Source organism: Echiichthys vipera (genome assembly GCF_963691815.1).
Source record: "Echiichthys vipera genome assembly, chromosome: 18".
Classification (NCBI taxonomy): domain Eukaryota; kingdom Metazoa; phylum Chordata; class Actinopteri; order Perciformes; family Trachinidae; genus Echiichthys; species Echiichthys vipera.
Window position 1 is genome coordinate 23000182 of NC_139843.1, and position 18594 is coordinate 23018775.

General features: G+C 40.6%; 1 protein-coding gene across 1 annotated transcript in view; it reads right to left on the reverse strand.

Moving 5' to 3' along the window:
- The window catches only part of ca10a (carbonic anhydrase Xa), a gene marked incomplete at its 5' end in the record, with an annotated part of 322140 nt that overhangs the window by 168736 nt on the left and 134810 nt on the right, over window positions 1–18594 (reverse strand). The window contains one exon of the mRNA XM_083932762.1: window positions 18414–18556. Within this exon, the coding sequence (XP_083788888.1) occupies window positions 18414–18556 (143 nt within the window). The remainder of the gene's footprint in view (window positions 1–18413; window positions 18557–18594) is intronic.

Below are 18594 nucleotides of genomic sequence, written 5' to 3' on the forward strand. Positions count from 1 at the left end.
TATTTAGAGATGTAAACATTGAATGGGGTCAAATTGACCCCAAGGATAACAGGAGGGTTTGTTTATCGATCACAGTACATGGGGTGTGGATGCAGCTCGACTGCAACAGAGCACATCTGTTATATCCAATTACAGCTGCTACACAAACATGCACCTGCGCAGTTGCCCGGAGCTTTCAGATCAGCTCAAATCTTTTTTTTTCTCTCCACACATAGCACTCCAACAGTTAAAAAAAGTACCTACACTGTAGAACTGTGTAGAAAAAATGAGTACAATATGTTTCTGTTCTGTATGTGAGTCAGCAGAGCAACCATGTGGGTGTTTTTACATTTTTATATTAAAATAAATCCATCAAATCAATGTGTATCCATGATCCTGTAGTTAAAACCATCTGGTTTAATAATTCAGTACGTGTAAATATAGTCTCCGCTTCCAAACCCTGCAGAACCAACTGCATTATCACTTGGCATCCTTCTAAGGAATTGGACAACCTGTCTTTGTATGAACAAAATACATAGTATAATTAGAAGTATGTAGTCAATACCACAACAGCATTTACACATTAGAAATGACTCACAGAAGCTTGTCAGTGTCAATATCATTTAGTTAAACTGTTAGTTGTAATTCATTTGTTTGCATCGCTCTACCACTCGTTCACATGAAGTATTGTACCATGTGAAGGTTCAAGTGTAGCAGGTTCCAGTCAGAAGGTTTATTTTTGGGATATTTCAAGGTTGAATCTAGAGAATGAGCAGAACACCACCATCTAGTGTCTCAAGATTGTAGTCACAACGACAAAAAGTAATTCCAGCAGTCGGGTGGCCAGGTTGGTCAGACCCGGCCCAGTAGCCTACAGGAGACTGGAGTCATTTTGAGCCTGTTTGAACCCATCCCCTCCGACAAATCACACCATAAAAACAATTATTGCAGAGGAGTTTGACTGACAGTTACCGTTAGCCGTCAGCATTAGCCATTACAGCGAAAGATGAAAGTGATCTTACCGATCAAGGAGAAACTTAGCCATTTGGGCGTGCGTTTTAATGGCGTTTCTCTCCTTTCTCTCAGTCCATGGAGTGAATGCTTGGCCTATATTGACTCTGGTTTTTCCTCGTCTCCAGTCACTCAGCTGCTGGGACAAATAACACTCCCTTCACTGAGGCTCCGAAGCAGCTGCAGGATTGGCAAACTCCATTTCACCCAGTGCCAGTCTACAGTAGCTGCACCCAACAACAGACAACCCTGGCAACCAGCAACGCCCGAACGCTGTTGGCTGCTACAATGGAAACAGAACAGGACAGAAACTCATTGTCAAACCTGTCAAAAAAAAATAAAATAAATAAATTAAATATAAATTGAGACTAAATTCAACCTTTAAGCTCAAGGAGTCACAATGCAATCGGAAATAGATGGCTTTATTTAAAGGAGCCATTTTAAAATCCCCTGATACTGATGCTGCAGATTGAGTTGAGGCAACCCCTCCACATATTGGAACTACTTGTACCACATACAGTACCTGATAGCAGCACAGGGATTTCTGAGAAAAGAAAGAAAGAAATGTACTGTTTTAAGGTGAAGAGAGAGTTAAAGGTATGGATATCTTGGTAACTGCAACCAAGTTTCCACTGTGCTGATTCAAACTGATTCCGTACTGATTTCCACTGCAGAGGCTGGCAGTGACATTACTGAAATGTCAAAATGGTTTTGGCAAACAGAAATTGGATTAATTAAACGTGTTAAATGTGTGATATAAGTCGACGATTAACTTGTTGCCTGTTCACAGCTGTGGGAAACAGAAATATACAGGTTACCCAGAAAGAAGTGCTGCCAAAAGGTATCAGAGCTTTCTTTATTTTAAGCATTTCACCTTCTCTACAAAAGACAGTAAAGTACCTGGGGAGTGAGACTAAATAAGTGCTGTCTTGTACTACCTGCTGTCGTACAAATACTGAGAGGAGGATTCAATGACAAACAGGTGCCATTGGGGAAAATTACTCCTTATTATGTATCTATCCTTACGGTAACACCAAAACCCACACAAACAAGACAAAGCATTACTCCACCAATCAGAGTCCGAGAAGGCTCTAGAGACACCAGTGAAATGACTGATGAGAATATGAGATTATGGGAGAAAGAGGGAGCTAGAGAAAATTAGAGAGTGTGTGAGTGAAAGAGAGGAGCGATGGAGCAGGTGGACTCTCATCCATCTTGTACCTGCTGACGGATATATGAGTGGGGGCCCCAGGCTGGCCGTCAGCCACAGTGATTGATGAGAGATAAGTACTGAAAAACATGTAGATTCAAATGACAGTCATGCGAGAAGCACACAAAGGTGTCACAGTATGAGTGGATACAGGTTAGAAAAGCTGTGATGTTGAATGTTTCGCTACATTTAGGTCCTATTTTAAAAAAACAACTTTAAAATAAATAAGGTTAAATGATGAAAATCAAAGAAGCGCAAAAGGCAGCTTCTGAAGTATTACTTCTTATTTTCTCTTAAATTTACAAGCTGAAAGACTGAATGTATAAGCTATACATCTATATGCTATAGATGTAATAAATCATATGCAGACGGTATTTGGTTTAAAGGGTCAATGCAGCAATTTAGTATTGCATAAGGTTGGCAGTGTCACAAGAGACGGATTAAAAAGAAAGAATGGTCAAAATTTATGCAACACAGGCTGAGACATCTTGACTTTTAGTCCCAAGAAACTGGATCCTACATTTCCCATAATGCAACCAATAGCTTTTTTTATTAGACGCCAGCATCCTTTCATTTCATTCTTCAGCATTTCTTACCTTTCTTGCATTTTCACACTTTTTGTAATCTTAAAATGCTCCTAATAGGCGTATGGCACACTAAAATGTAAAATAAATCCACCATGGGTTAAAACTAATTTATATTAGATTCTCATACATTTCTGATAAAAGTCTGATCAATCATTTTATTCGGGCCGGATAAAATGATTTGCCGAGCTTTCTGCCTGTCAGCGTTACTCTGTTTCCCTTGTGCTGCTCATGCTGCAATCGAGTGCAATGGGAAGTCTGAAATTTCAGACGTCCAACTGGGCAAAGTGCACTGGGATACCTTTCAAAGTGGAGCTTCCTACTAGTGAATTTGGGAGAGATTGACCTACCCCTGAATACACTAATAGGAGGTTCACTTTGACAGTCTTTCTAGGGCACTTTGCCTGGTTCGAGGTCTGAAAGATTGGACTTCCCATTGCACTCGAACGCAGCGTTTCTCTCAGTGCACTTCTCAGGGGAGCGTCAGAGGCCAGGCAGGGGTAAGAGGATGAGACTTTTGAGGGAAGCACTGTGAGGCATGGGAGAACGGTAAGGATTGCTTCAGGTTTGTAAAGCAGAATTTAAATAATTTGTAGTTTTTCCGAGCACAAGCTCAGATAACTCTGATGACATCAATTTGATATCAAAAGTGTTATTTTCTAAAAAAAAAAAAAAAAAAATTGTATAAAGTGTTGTGTAGCTCTAGAGGAAACAGTAGAATACATTTAATCTCCATCTGAACTGTCGGCTAAAGTTGCATCATGGCTACTGTAGTCACCAGATGAATGAGTGGAACAAAGACAGCATATCTCTGGTACTGCTGCTGTCAGGATTCCGGCTGTCAGTCTCTTCCCTCTTCCTTTTGTGTGAGTTTGTCTACCTCTGTCTGTTTCTCCCTGCATGTGTCTTTTCCTGTATGTTTGTCTGTTGGAGCTGGTAGGCGTGGTTCCGCCCAGCTGTTGCTCATCTATTCGTCAACACCTGAATAAATAGCGCCAGACCGTAATTGCTATTCCGTTGTTCGTGTCTCTCGCTTGGTTGGCTACCTACTCCCTATGATCGTATTTTCTATCCGTGTTGCGTTTTGTGTTGTTAATCGTTTCTTTGTTTCTTTTGTTAAAGTTACCCAAGTTCCTGTTTTCCTCCACTCGTTCGTGTTTCATCTCCTGGTCCCCGCGTTTGGTTTTCCCCTCGTCTTCACCTGGACCCTGTACCTGTTTTCCCGTTCTCTGGTTTTTGTTTGTTTCTCGTTTCTGTTTATTAAATATCTGTTGAGATCTTACTAGGTGTCCTTGTCTGCATTTGGGTCCTGCTCCTCTGAGTTATTCTCCGTACCGTTCATGACAGCTGCATCGATTTTAACACAGATGCAAAAGGTTTATCTTCTATGATCAAGACAAAAGTAATGATTAAGAAGAAAATTCATACAAAGCAGTGGAATTACTGTAAAAGTTACTTTGTAACTGGTTACTCCCAACACAAAGTCCACACGAACAGAAGTATTTTTGAAACCGAACTTTTATGGCCCCCGGTTAAAATATATCTCTGTCCACATGAAATTGCAAAATCCACCTCCATCAGCTGGTCACATCTAGAGTGCTCCACAAGTCTCCATGGATACAACTTACTGTTAACTGTCAAACAATGTAGACAAAAAAATGCCTGGTTGACTACTGCAACCAGACTTTTCAAACTCCAGTTACAGGAGCCCACAACTGCGGTTAGGTGTGGATGAAAGGCCAAACCGTGAGAAACAGACGCTTTCAAAAATACCCCTGTTTATGGACTGACCCTTAGTCTGCAGCTGCAGTTGTGCTCTTTCCCATCACACTTGTCTCCTACTCTCTGAACCTGCAGAGCTCAGTAGATGGACAGGTATCTACATTGATGGAGTATATGCCCGTGTTCTTTCTTTCATCTCATCTGCCAGTCTGTCAGGAAGCTGTCGGCTATTTCCAGCTGCCAGCCGCCACCCCTGCCCCCCGCCAAAATAATGTTTGTGCCAAACCCACTGTGCATATCTGTATGTAACTGCACTCTAATCTCTAATTACTAGCATATCTATGTTCTGGGAAGTCTAGTCAGGTTAAATAATTTGTCTTCATTGGCAATAAAGACTCAGCGAGAGTCCCAATGGACATTGGCATGGCTTCATCAATTACACCAGCCTGATTTGGTTACATTAGAAACACAGGTAGCATTTGGAGGGATTCTTACAGAGCTGGTAATAGGGGAGTTCTTTGTTGCTATCGATAAGGCTGTTTCCTAATTCAGTGTTGATTATATGACAGACTGCTACTTATTAGAGATATAAATAATAATGTTCTAATACTGAAAGTTCATTTTTTAAAAGAAATCTATATTTTCATCTAATTTCAGGAAAATTATGCACCAGCTACATACTAACTGTATAATAAGCATTAGTATAATCAACATTAATTGATTATTTTGTACACTTTGGGGTAACAGAATAATGTGAAAATACATGTATGACATATTATCAGCTTATTAAGTGGTATGGTGAACTTATTTACACATCCAGCAAAAATGGAGCAATATAATTGATTTGGAGTCGTGTTTCTGGCCAAGCAATAAATGTAACTCTGGTTCCACTTGTCAACACACTGGGATGCCCTGGCATCAAACTGTGACGCTCCACTACCTTCGCTGTTTTAAACATGGGGGACATGTCGTTAAAATTGAGAGTTTAAGGTAAACTACGCGGATAGGTTAAGGCAACAAAACAACTTAAGGATTTGGAAAATATTGCGGGTGGGGGGGGGGGGGGGGGGTAGAGCTAGTATGCCTGTAACGTAACAACAGTGACACCTTGGAAATTAACTGGACACAAGAAAACTAACACTGGACTTCCACCAAGTTTTTTTGTTTGACCCATCCACCACGACCTCCTCCCTACACAGACCTTTTCGTCTACTTCTGGAACATCTAATACAAATAAAACCAGTGGCTGTGCTTACAGCTGAAAGGCCAGTGGATTTCATACGCTCAAGGAAAGCTTGAGCGTTGCTATCAAACGCAGAGGGTCTATTTGCTCCACTATGTTCATCAGCTACTCTCTCACTGTGTCTGTCTGCTGTTTGCTGCTGGCGATGGGAGTGGTAAGAGTGAACCAAAAGAGTAAAGTTGGGGTCCACAAATGATCATTGCATTTGAGCAAAACCAAATTTGTGGTTAACGAAAATTAAAAGGGTGTCCAATTGACCATAAAAGACGTTGTATAGCTTTGATCAAATCAACGTACAGGTTGGACTGTAAGATCCTATTTCCATGAGCACTGCAGTCTGGTTAACCTCAGTTCGTTACACATTAGAAGGGTTATTTTTGCATTTCAACCATCAAAAGTTGTGGATGGAACCAATAGAACTGTTTCATTTCATCCCATTTTTTTTCCCGTTCCACTTGAGTTATCAAGCACACTGTTCTTATACTAAGCGTTGGAGCTGGAAACACTGCAGTCCGATGATTGGTGCAGACATGCCTGTGAATCGTCTGTGAAGAGGAAATACAGCGAGAGCTGGATGAAGCAGCGAGGAATGCAAACTCATGGCGGTCCAGGGCTTTCATTGCACGTCAATAAAGAAGGAGATATAAAAACTAAAAACAACATGCTGCTTCCGTGATTGATGCTGCTCTTACCATCCAGTTACAACCTGCTTACATTTAAAAGTCCTATCTGTAGTGGAAACACTAAAGAGGGGTTACGTGTGGTTCTAAAGAAACTATACCGAATGGGTTTGATGGAAACATGACCAACGCACCACATATTTTGTACTTTTGGATTAACGGATCACTATCAAATTTCAATTTGCTGTACCACTGCCTCTGGGCATGCACGTTTCGAGCTCATTAACTATATCAGAAAATTCCACCTCAACAATTAAATCGTATCCCCAAAGAAATTTAAGTCAAAAGCAGCTGGACTTGTTGTTTGTCCAGTTACTTTTGACTTAAATTTCTTTAAATTTCTTTGGGGATAACGATGACCTGGACAAATGAGAATATTCATCTGTTATGGGTGGACGTAACCAATGACGTCAGTGCTGCACCATCAAAGTCGTCACCTTGTTCATTGCTCTGATTGGTTGTAGTCTTTCACAATGCTATCCAATTACGTGCAGTTTTATTTTGAAATGCATACATTGGTGCTGCACCTTGAGTTGGGAAGGTCTATTGCTCGTTGCCAGACACTTTGTCTGGATAGATGTGGGTCTGGATTTCTGGGTTAGAGATGTGGGGCAAAAAATACATAAATAATGTGTTTGAAAAGAACAAGGGGACACCCCAACAGAGTGAGTCACACACAATTCAAAGAGTTGAATTCTAAACTTTTCATATACACAAAGCTAAAACAGAAACTTGTAATTTCTGAAAGTGGTCCAACACATGAGGATGAGGATATATGTGCATGTGCTGTTGTAACGGCCATTTTCCCTTCAGAAAGGCCCCTGAAAGCCCCTCTGTCAAATGAGCACTAAACCCCAAAAGACACAAGACTACAGAGCTTCCTCCCTCGAGATGTCATTACCAGCTCTTTGAGATGGGATCCATCAACGGGAGGAAGAGAGAGAGAAGTTTTGAAAGAGTTGGAAGGGCTGCACAGACAGAACCCAGCCGATCACACATGAGACTCGTTTTGATTTTTCAAAACTGGGAAATCACACATCCTGTATAGATTAATAAAGTTGGTATTTTCTCTGTGTAGACCTTGTGACAGCCATTTTTTTTTTAACTGTTTTTACTTTCATCACTGCTAGGAGGGTCATTTGTAAAGCAAACACTGTGTGTAACATGCTGTGAATTGTCAGTCCTGTCTCCGCCTGAATGTCTGTCCTCTGAGACTGCAGGACAGCAGTGAAACTAACTCTGACCCACTTCCCTGTGATTCATCCTGCCATATACTGCTGTACACACAACATTTCTTTCTTCCAACCAAATACCCCCAGAAAACACACTCTATGAGCACACACTTCTCTAATCTAACACCTCTAACCAGGCCAAGTAAGCACAAAGCCATGACAGCGGCGTGCTGAGGCCGAAAGCAACTCAAGAGGAAATACAGACCACATACTGAGTGAAAACATGCAGCTGATTGAAGTTTGTCCGGGAGATAGATCTGGAGAATACACAATCAAAAGTTTTCATTTTGTTGTTAAATCAACTTTGAACTAGAGTCCAAGTGCAGTTTCCCCTGAGGTTCTGTTCTCTGGATCCATGTGAAGGTTAAACAGAGATCAAATAGCTGATCCAAATATAAACTGTTATGGGTGGAGTGTTTAAATGTTAAAGACAGTGAAAATAAGGAGGTGCATGGGTGGTCCATGTACCAGCCATATACATTACTTTCTGTAGATCAACAAAGCTAGACATTACTTCAGACCTGAAAGTATTGTGTGCATTAAAGCCTTATATATCTTCTTCATCTGAGCCAAAGATCTCAATTGTTGTCCAATAACTATTAAAAACACACCAATGAGCCGCACTGTTGAGCTGGGGGACATGTTCCAATGGAGGTATTATTGGAGCCAGTGGAATATGCATTAGTACAAAATAGTCACCCATGTATCAGGCAATTTGAGGTCAAAGAGAAAAGATCTCAAACTTGTAGAATTGTTTTTCTGCCCCACAAACACAACAGTTACACCATTCTTCATTGCATTTGCTCAAATCATATTCTACTAATCACAAATAAAGACACTGCTAAAGTTGCTGCAGTGAGTATGGTGCAAAACACATTCAATTTAATTCAATTCAATTCAATTCAGTTTTATTTACTGTCCCTAATCATAACAAAAGTTATCACTTAAGTTGACACTTTAAATATAATGTAGGTAAAGATTAGACTCTATGACTTATTCATGATTTATATAGACCCAACATTCACAGTCTCCCTTTTTTTCAGGGGTGCATATCCATTGGCTAATGAGTTTTCGACTGACAGCTCAGTGACCCCGACGTTGTTCATTGCAGCATGCTCAAGTTTCCTTTCAATTGTTGGCTTTAAACAGCAGCACTGCGCATTCACTACTCACTAGTTAACTTTACTGGATTCATACAAGATTAACAGCATAATTAACAGTATAGGCTACTTAAAAGTGAGTGTTGATCATATATTTTTTCTGTGCTGTACTGGATGTTTGTTACATTTGAGGTAAAGCTAAGCTTTGCTATGTAAGTTAAATGTACAGTCGGCAACATTTCTTTGATCATATTCACTGAAGCCGACTCTATGCTCCGATAGAAAAACATAAACCATCAATCAATCAATCAAATTTTATTTGTATATCCATTTACAATAGCCAGACGGTACCCAAAGTGCTTTACATCAAAGCAATAATATAATACATAAAAACGATACTTAAAAAAACAAGAAAGTGCTATATTGCTGCAGGAAAACACAAGAAAGGTGCTACTAGTGCTGCAGGGTGTTAAAGGCCCTCTAAAGTGCATAAAGTATAAAAACAGGCAGAAATAGGTACACAGAATGACCGTAGTCAGAGTTAAATGCCAATCTAAAAAAGTGTGTCTTCAACTGCGATTTAAAAAGGCTGAGGTCAGTAGTGGTGTGAATGTCAGGGGGCAGTCTGTTCCATAGTCTGGGAGCTGTGACAGCAAAAGAACGATCGCTCCACTTTTTGAATCTTGACCTTGGGACCTCTAACAGGAGCTGGCCAGAAGAACAGAGGGCCCTACCATGATCGCGGAGATCTAAAATCTCTGACAGGTAGGAGGGAGCCAGGCCATTAACGGCCTAAAGACACACAAATCACAACAACCCTGTTTCTGGCTCATTGATTGAAGCAAATGCAATTTCTGACCCCAGAGAGACCCCTTGGTAAAGAAGAATATATATTTTGCCTTTTTTTTTAATAAACTTTTTAAACTTCAGGAAGTAGTCTGGCTTTCTTTGAAAAAGAACACGACATTATACATCTCATCACCAATCCTTGACATGATCACGGACAGTTAAAATCTCTGACAGGTAGGAGGGAGCCAGGCCATTAACGGCATAAAAAGCAAACAATAAAAGTTTAAAATCAATTCTAAAATGGACTGGAAGCCAGTGGAATGACGACGTGAGATTAAAGACTGGCTAAGGCCAACAAAGTGCACAAAGTAAATCATCCGGTTTTAGAAAAAAAGACGTGCCTCTACGTGTACCTAGAGCTTGTCATTTATTTTGCTAAAATTCATCACGCCTGTATCATCCTGTCCACTCATTGCAGTTCACAGTTCATGCACATGCACTCCTTGCGCATGTTACAATATCACAGGCCCACGCCTTAAGCTAGGCATACGCTAAATGACGAGTGAATGAGTAAATCAGCCAGCCTACCTCTATGCAGCGTGTACTCCATTCTGTTTATTGATGAGAGAAGACACGGGCACGTTAACAGGAATCTGGTGCACGCACACTGACGAGCACTCGATGGGAGGGAGCGGAGGAGCTCAATGGTAGAGGGGGAGGGGCGTGAGAGTTCTAAACAATTTAAATTTGACTGAGTCAACTCGATCTGCCAGACTTGCCGACTGCAGCTTTAACTTTCCTTGATATCTACATTTGCTAACTTGCTTACTGTAACAATTGCTAATTAAAAGCTAGTGTGCCCATTCACATAGCCAATTTAAATCATGCACACTGCTCTGCAGGTCTACACATCACCTTTGCTCCACATTTCACTGAGATGTGTGATGCAAACATGAGAGCCTGCAGAAAGTAATGTAGTTATTGACTTGTGTTTGTGACAGAAAAATATGCAAGACATTTTTTATTTGTGAGAGAATATATGGGTGTGCAACTTTCATTGCATGAATTCACAAACTGATTTGCTGATGTGCAAATATCGTCCATGACTACACATGTTTTGATACAAATGTACCAATGTTTTTTTTTTTACATTTTCACTGCAGCAACTGTTGCAAAAGCTGGGACTCTATAAACACAACTCAACATATTTATGCTGCATCATTATATATATATATATATATATATATACAGTATGTAGAATAATCTAACAGTGAATCTGTTTCTTTCATATGGCTCCAGTTTGATATTATTGGGGCTGTTTGGATTGTATAGTAGTCATTTAAATGCAGTTTATTTCGAAAGCCCAGTGTGTGCATCATGTACAGACTCCCCAATTTTTAAATTCAACACATAGAGGCTTTCAGGTCAAAAAAGCAATTTGACTCCAAGAGTTGGGATGGAAAGTGATAGAATAATGTCACAAGTTAGAATATTGTTTCACGTTTTCTGAGGAGGTACAGTTCCTTCAGTGCCCTTTACGAGATGCTGGACTTGGACTATTTTCTGATCCACAGTTGATTTTTTTTGAGTATAATCAATCTGAGTAATCAACCTTTCTCATTGTGTGTTTGCTCCCAAAGTAAGCCTCTGCATGACAGAAGCATCCGTCTTCAACTAGCAGCTTGTTGGTGCATGGTGTGTGGTCAAGATATCGTTCTGTTTTGACAGGGTTGTTTTTAACAACATCGAAAAGCAAATGGATGAAAACATTTCCAGAATTGCAGAAGTCTGCGATTACAGTGCTGTGAAACAGTACACTCTTGTATTTCAACTGAACCACAAGGACACACCAAGAGCAATGCTTTGAGGCCATCTGGGCCAATGTGCCTTGATCTCCTTTGCCTCGCATCCCTCTGTCCCTCTGTTGAGCAGTTTGTAAGTGAGATCCAGACTCACAGATGGATATGGATGTTGGCTCTGCCATCGCTGCTACACGTCAAGCTATCGGTAGAGCCGGACACATGGGAAGAATCCCACAGCTTCAAGGCCCCTGCATCGCTGAGGCAATTAGAGCAATCTCCTGCCTCCAGAAGTGCGAAGGGGCCTCAGTCAGATGATGGCAATTTCAGTTTTCATACATGGGGCCCACTGCCTTTTGTAATGCTGAGACAACCTCGCAGGTTCAGCCAACCCAAACTTGTCTCTAATTAATTTTAACCGTCAATTTGCATAATTGAATATTTACATATTGTAATGCATTCTCCACCTTTTGCAATCGACATCAGCTTGTATTTGCAGACTTATACTTGTCAGGCCATTGACTCTTATGTGTACAGCAGCAAACATTTGTACATGACATGAGTTTGAATGTGACCCTGTCATGCAAGCAGGAGGTAGTACAAGTAGAAGTTTGTGGAGCTGAATGCTGTTTTCAAAGTGTCAGTCTCCAACATGCCTGTTGAAGAACGAGCTGTGTGGAATGTTGAATCAAACAACATGTTTAATGTGCACATACATATGGGGGGTTATGTGCTGGCTGCACAGGATTTAACCTCGATCTGCCATGCATCATTTTGGCTTGTCAGTGCATAATCACTCCAGTTATCAAATCACCAGGTGCACCATGCTGTTTTGCCTGGAGCACTTTTCCTGGGCTGTTTTGAAGTGCCTGTAGTATCCTTTCTCAGTGTGAGTTTAGTTTGTTCGACTCATGACTCGGATCCATAATTTCTTTTTTAAATAGCTATTGTTGATCAACTTGCATAAATCCACCAGAAAGTTAACAATTGGGCCCTTCAATAACTGAAATGGATTTACAAATGTAAAAGTTGTTGTTACTGTTGGGATTTTTAAAAATGAAGTGTTTATCTTGTCACAATATAATTGAAGTTTTGTTATTATTCACTGTGTACGTATAGAAGTTAAATAAAAATGATTTAGCATGCTTTCACATTCTTATCAACTTAACACAGATGGCATAATTAAAGGATGTTGCAGATGAGTTCCAGGTTAAAAGTGGATGCAGTAAAATGAGAGGGGCTAAGCCCCCCTAGAGGCAGAATTTTGCAGAGTAGGGAGTGTTCTTTCTACAGGAACTGGCTGTTCATTGGAGGAACCGTGTGACCAGGGGGCGGAGGATTCAACTCGTGAACAAATGAGAGCCAGTCTGGGAGTGATGGACAGTCCAAAAGTAGGACCAGAGACCGCTTTAGCAACATTCTGAACCAATCACAACAACCCAATAACCTTTATTGTTGTCTCTGGCTCATTGATTGCAGCAACTGCAATTTCTGACCCCAGAGAGACCCCTTGGCAAAGAAGAATATTCTTTGCCTTTTTTTTTATAATAAACTTTTTAAACTTCAGGTAGTAGTCTGGCTTTCCTTGAGAAACAACACAGCATTATACATCACCAATTCCGACACTTTGCAAAACCTTGTGAAGAAACCCCCACTGGACACAAGCTACACTGCATCTGCTGCAGTGAGGCCTAGCCAAAATATATTATCCATGGTTCCAGAAGCACATGTATGGATCCCTGCAGCTTACCTGCAAACATCTGCAGTGAGCCAACCTGGAAAAGACCCAACACTAGCAGCAGAACCTGCGCTGGCCTGCTGACAGCCTCACACACTGGTACACACATTCTGACTGACACCGCACACCTGCTATCAAACACAGGATATTAAAGCCATGTGCAGAAGGAGCGTTTGCGGCTGGTTGGCTGGCTGTCTGTCTGTCTGATATCTGACTGGTTGGTAAGCCGGCCAGCTGGGCAAACCTGAGAATGTGGTTATTCCCTCCAGAGCGAAAGTTCAGCTGCCATCCAAGGGCCTGCTGTTTGTTGTTCTACCTAACACTCACTGTAATTAGGCACATGCAAGGCTGCCAGTAGCACACACAAACACATGCACACACACACACACACACACACACACACACACACACACACACACACACACACACACCAGAATGCTTGTCAGATTTCTTCATCTGATTGATTAACATTAATAGGAGACGAAAGAAGAGACTGACATTGAAGTAGAAAATCCCCCTCCTAGTTCAGAAGGACCACAGGTTGTCACAAAAGCATATGGAGCGTGTTTAGCAAACCAAAATATGATTAAACACTTTAAAAGCACAACTTTTACAGAGTTCAGAATTCCATTTATTAAGATATCATTATTAAAATATCCCTTTTTATGGAATACAATACCTGGCGCTGATGTTAACAGTGCTTTCCCGCATGTACCTTACTTCAAAGGCCGAGAACAAAGGCAGGAGAGAGCCACGCGTCCCCAAATGGAACTGGAAAGTGAGGAACTCCAGGGATTTCACAGCGCTAATAGATTCCCTGTGCATTTAGTTTGAAAAATAAAGTAGGAAAAAAAACACAAAAGACATCTAATCCTGTTTCATAAGCATTATTCATGAATGCGTAGGAAACACTTCACGGAGAGAGCAAAGGCTCTGAAACCACTTTTTTCACCTAAGTGATTAAATTCATTAAAATCTTCAAGTAATTGCAGCTCATCTATAGCAGAGTAAATATTCAATTAGTAATGCCTTTTTCACAACTGTGATTCCTTCAGTCCATCTTGCATAGCCTTGTACACATCTCCACATCATTAATTAAAATTTCTCTTTGGAGGTCAATTAAATTTCCTTTAACTATTCATTAGTCACGATACAGGGCAGCATAAAAATATATTAAAAGAGGGGTTCAATCTACCCTTTGCCATTTTCAGGTGCGTGTTTTAAGACGGTGGGTTTGGGAGGGTTAATCTTTCTCTTTGCTTTCTTCCCGGGCAGAAAGTGGGCTTAAGCTTTCTGTGTGTCGAGGTGGCGAGCTGAGCCGCGGCGAGCCGAAGCAGGAGCTCTTTACCGGTCTCTGTAGCGTGTTTGGCCAAGGCTGACTGGCTGCCAAACAGCCAGAGACAGAGCGGGGATGAATCAGCACTGACAAGGTGAAGCCAGCTTCGTGTTCACCGGCTGACAGCTCAGGTGCTCAGAGAGATGGAGACACAACAGATTACATTTAGGCCACTGCAGAAAGAGAAAGAAGGGAAGAGAGGGGGAGATGAAGACAGAGAGGAGGAACCAGCACGAGAAAGATGGACTTTCTGTTTCTGTGTTTTTGTGTTTCTGTGTGCAGTCAATGCATGATGGGACACAAACCTAAAATGTGACACTTAAGAGATTGGGGTGGGGGTAGAATGGGTTAGAGGACGGTTAGAGAAACATTCAGCTGGAAATGCAACTGTTTGTGTGAGTTTGTTTTTTGTTTGTTTTCAGATCCTTATCAGACGCATCAAAATAGTTCAGTAATTAGAACATTCAAACAGCACCTAGGAAAATGCCGAAAAAACAGTAGGATTGCGTACATTTTACACTTCAAAAATACTTGTAGATTCTCAAATAAAGTAGTGCATAGTTGACATAGTGTTCCAGGTAGCATACTGTTTATCAAGTCATTTCAGACACAGCCACACATCTCTCTCACTCTTGCATTTGGAGCTCTCCAAGGTCCTGATCTCTGCAGCGTGTGCTCGTCTCTATAAACAGCTCTGATTTCAACAGAACAACGTTGTTCCCCATTGCCTGTGCCTGTATGCTTGTCTAAAAGAAATAACCATTATTAGGAATTTAATGTTCATGCATTTTCATAAACGTATACAGAAAAAGTAAAAAGTACTAAGTCATGCCTTCTGTACTGTCAGCCTCTTTCTCGATTGTCATTTCTTCAGTTTGAAACATTAATAAATAAATGCCATACTATAACTAACAACCTCATGATGCTTATAATTTACAAATAAAACTGTCTTGTAATAGTAAATATAAATAAGGCTATCACAGGTACACTGATTATGGAGCCTCCATGCAAAATGGGGATGTACGTCCCAGCATAACTGGTGGAGGCTCCACAGCCATGGGTCCACTATCGGAGCACAGTTACACATAACGTTAGTTTTTAAAAATGCTAAAAAAAATTAATTAAAAATTAAAAATCGGCAGAGCTCAGTCGACCTCTAGAGAGAGAACTGGATACAGCATTCAAAGTCAGTTGCTCAGTGGTGCATGGAGCCAAAAAAGATCAACTGCTGCATGTAAAAATACCCGGACGATCGTATCTGCTTCTGCACTGTAGTCATCGGCTAACTTGAATGGGGATTCAATTATTTGATCTTGCAGCTCTTCTAGACTTTCCAAATGTTATCAGACAAAATGGATCAAATAACGACATTGAACCAAGTCCTTCCTTTGGGGTTGTGATGCTCCAAAAGTTCAGGCAACTTTCAGCAAATTTCCAGAAGCCCAATGTTGTGCCAAGCCTGGCCCTGCTCGGTGACAACACATTTTTTCTTAAAATAATTTTCTGTATTTTATTTTTAATTTCTTGCAGTGTTTAGTTAACAGATGGACCAGAAATGTAGGAGACAAAGGAGAGGACATGCAATAAAGGTCCATGGCCAGATTCAAAACAGGGATGTACACACTTAAGCCAATATGGATTATTGGACAGGATGTGAACTGTATTCTCTGATATTAAATTCACTCACTTTGTTGGCTTAACCATCTACGTCAACCCCCTTCAGAAAGCATTCAGTGACAATAATACAACATCAAACTACTTCTGTTACTATTGAGAGAGGACTATGATTGCCATCACGACTGCAAGAAGTCACTTGTTAAGAAACTGTCAACTAGGTGTAAGGACAGTCTCAAGGAGAGGTATCTCTTACTGATTTGCCGAGAAGCATTTTTCTTGAGACTCATGACATTGATAATTGTCCTTCACTGTCTGAGGTGCCGACATAACACAGTGCCCTGTCTCTACTTCTCTCTCTCTCTACAGTACTTTTCTCTGATTCATCCTAATATCAATAAAATGGTGCCATTGTGAGTGATCTTCTTACTCCGGACACACTGCAGGGTAGCTGCACTCAAAGTGGAGTCCTTGGGGGAGCAGCAGGGGAGCCCTTGCAAAGGAAGAATTGGAAAATCTAATTTTCATTTCAAGTAGAAATGATACCAATGAGAAAATGTATGATCGGCTATTCTTCACAGGTGAACCTACTAATTCTATTATATTCCTTGCGAGCAGACGGATCACAATTCAATTCAAAATGACTGAACTCCATCAACAGGAGATCCAAGGACCTAAATCTGATCAGTCTGAACAAGGGTCCAACAGGGTACATCTGCTGTTCCCAAGAGGGTACTTGGAAAGTTTGTGGAGCAGCTTAACTAATTTGAAAAAAACAGAAATCATGACTTGATTAAAATAATATATCAGCTATAACATCTGAACATTACATGTTATAGTTATGTAGGACTGCTTGAAAACGTAAAGCTTAATTCTGGTGTAAAATCATCCCAGGGTCTTTTTCAGGCAAAATTCAGTCATCAAATAAGCCATCGAGACAAATTCTTTCATGTATGAACTATTAACGGAGCTCTCCGGTAGGGTTGCTAATAGCCAAATCGCTCAGACTGCTTTGTTTTATGTGTAGGGACTCTTATCATGCTACTGCAGAGGTTTGGTTTTATTATTATGAGCAGTATTAGTGATTAAAATAGCTGTTTTAATGCATTCACCGTACTGTCCCAAGCTAATTAGTGTTAGCTAACAGCGGGCCACTGCCATTGTTGTAGCAATTACCCGGGATATCTCTGTTAATTGTTCATACATGACAAAAATTGTTTCGATGGCTTACTTGATGACCGTATTTTCCAAAAAAGACCCTGGGATGATTTTTCACCGGCAATTACGCTTTAACGAGCAAGCAAACCCAGAAGTTTGACCAGGTAGCTAAAAATAATGATTCATTGTTAAAATAATTATCTAAAAGTAACGACTAAACAATTCAAATGATTAGCAGAAAGTAATGGATCAATGGTTCAAATAGCTAAAAGTAATGGATGAACAGTTCAAATTGATAGCTAAAAGTAATAAAGAAATGGTTGAAATAGTAAAAAGTAGGCTAATGGACAAACTTTTAAAACATTAGGCTTCACTCAAGTAGAAGTATGACTGTTTACCTAATCAACCTAAATATTGACAGTTTCATTACATGGAATAATCATCAATATCGAATCTTATAATTAATTATTATCTACATTAGGAATTGATAATGAGGTACATGAGTTTATCTGACGGGACTGTTGGGGTACCTCAGACAAAACGATGGGGAACCACTGTGTCAGATGATCCTCTGGAGCAGTGTACCATAGGTGGTAAACTGCAACTCGTCCTATATACAATCATTGCCAAAGACTAACTCTGTACTAACTTATGGCTTCTACACATATACTAATCATACCATTAATCTCACCATGCAACTGTGCACTTTTGAAAGCAGCCCATCTGTGAAGACTTCCCAATTAGCTGCTGTCATATGGCACAGGATGGAACAGAATTGTGATACACACTGTCCTTGGTACACCACTGTACAAGAGAAAATAATAAACAATATGCTTGACTTATCTTCTGTTAGGCTGCAGGATTTCATCTGCAAAGCCCTAAAGATAATGTTGAGGCTTTTATTGAACAAGAACACAACCATTGTGCATCTCTGAATAGGTGAATTGTTTTGTATTTTATCTTGAGAACAGTGTTTGTTAGACATATAGCTCACATTGTCTGCCAAAACAAGCTCAAGTCATTTGCATTGATCAGGGATACGCACCGTATCAAACTACAATAGCGCCGGAACAACACCAACACAATAGTAATCAGCGCTGCAGCAGTGTAGTGCAATATAAGAGAGGTGACCAGCAACAAAGGGGAGTCAGCAAGCCCCAGTATCCATCAAGACAACAGACAATAGCATGTGTGTATTTGCATTTTATGTGTCTTTACCTTGCGTCCACCTGTGTTCAGCTTTATGGGCGTGAGGAAAGGGTCAAAGATCATGTGGCTGGTTTCGATGTTAACCGGCGACTGCCTCTTCCCCACCGAGCACAGGTTCCAGGCAGAGTTTACCAGCCCCCAGAATGATGGCACTGCAACACAAAAGACAGAGCAGGCGTTCAAAAGAGTG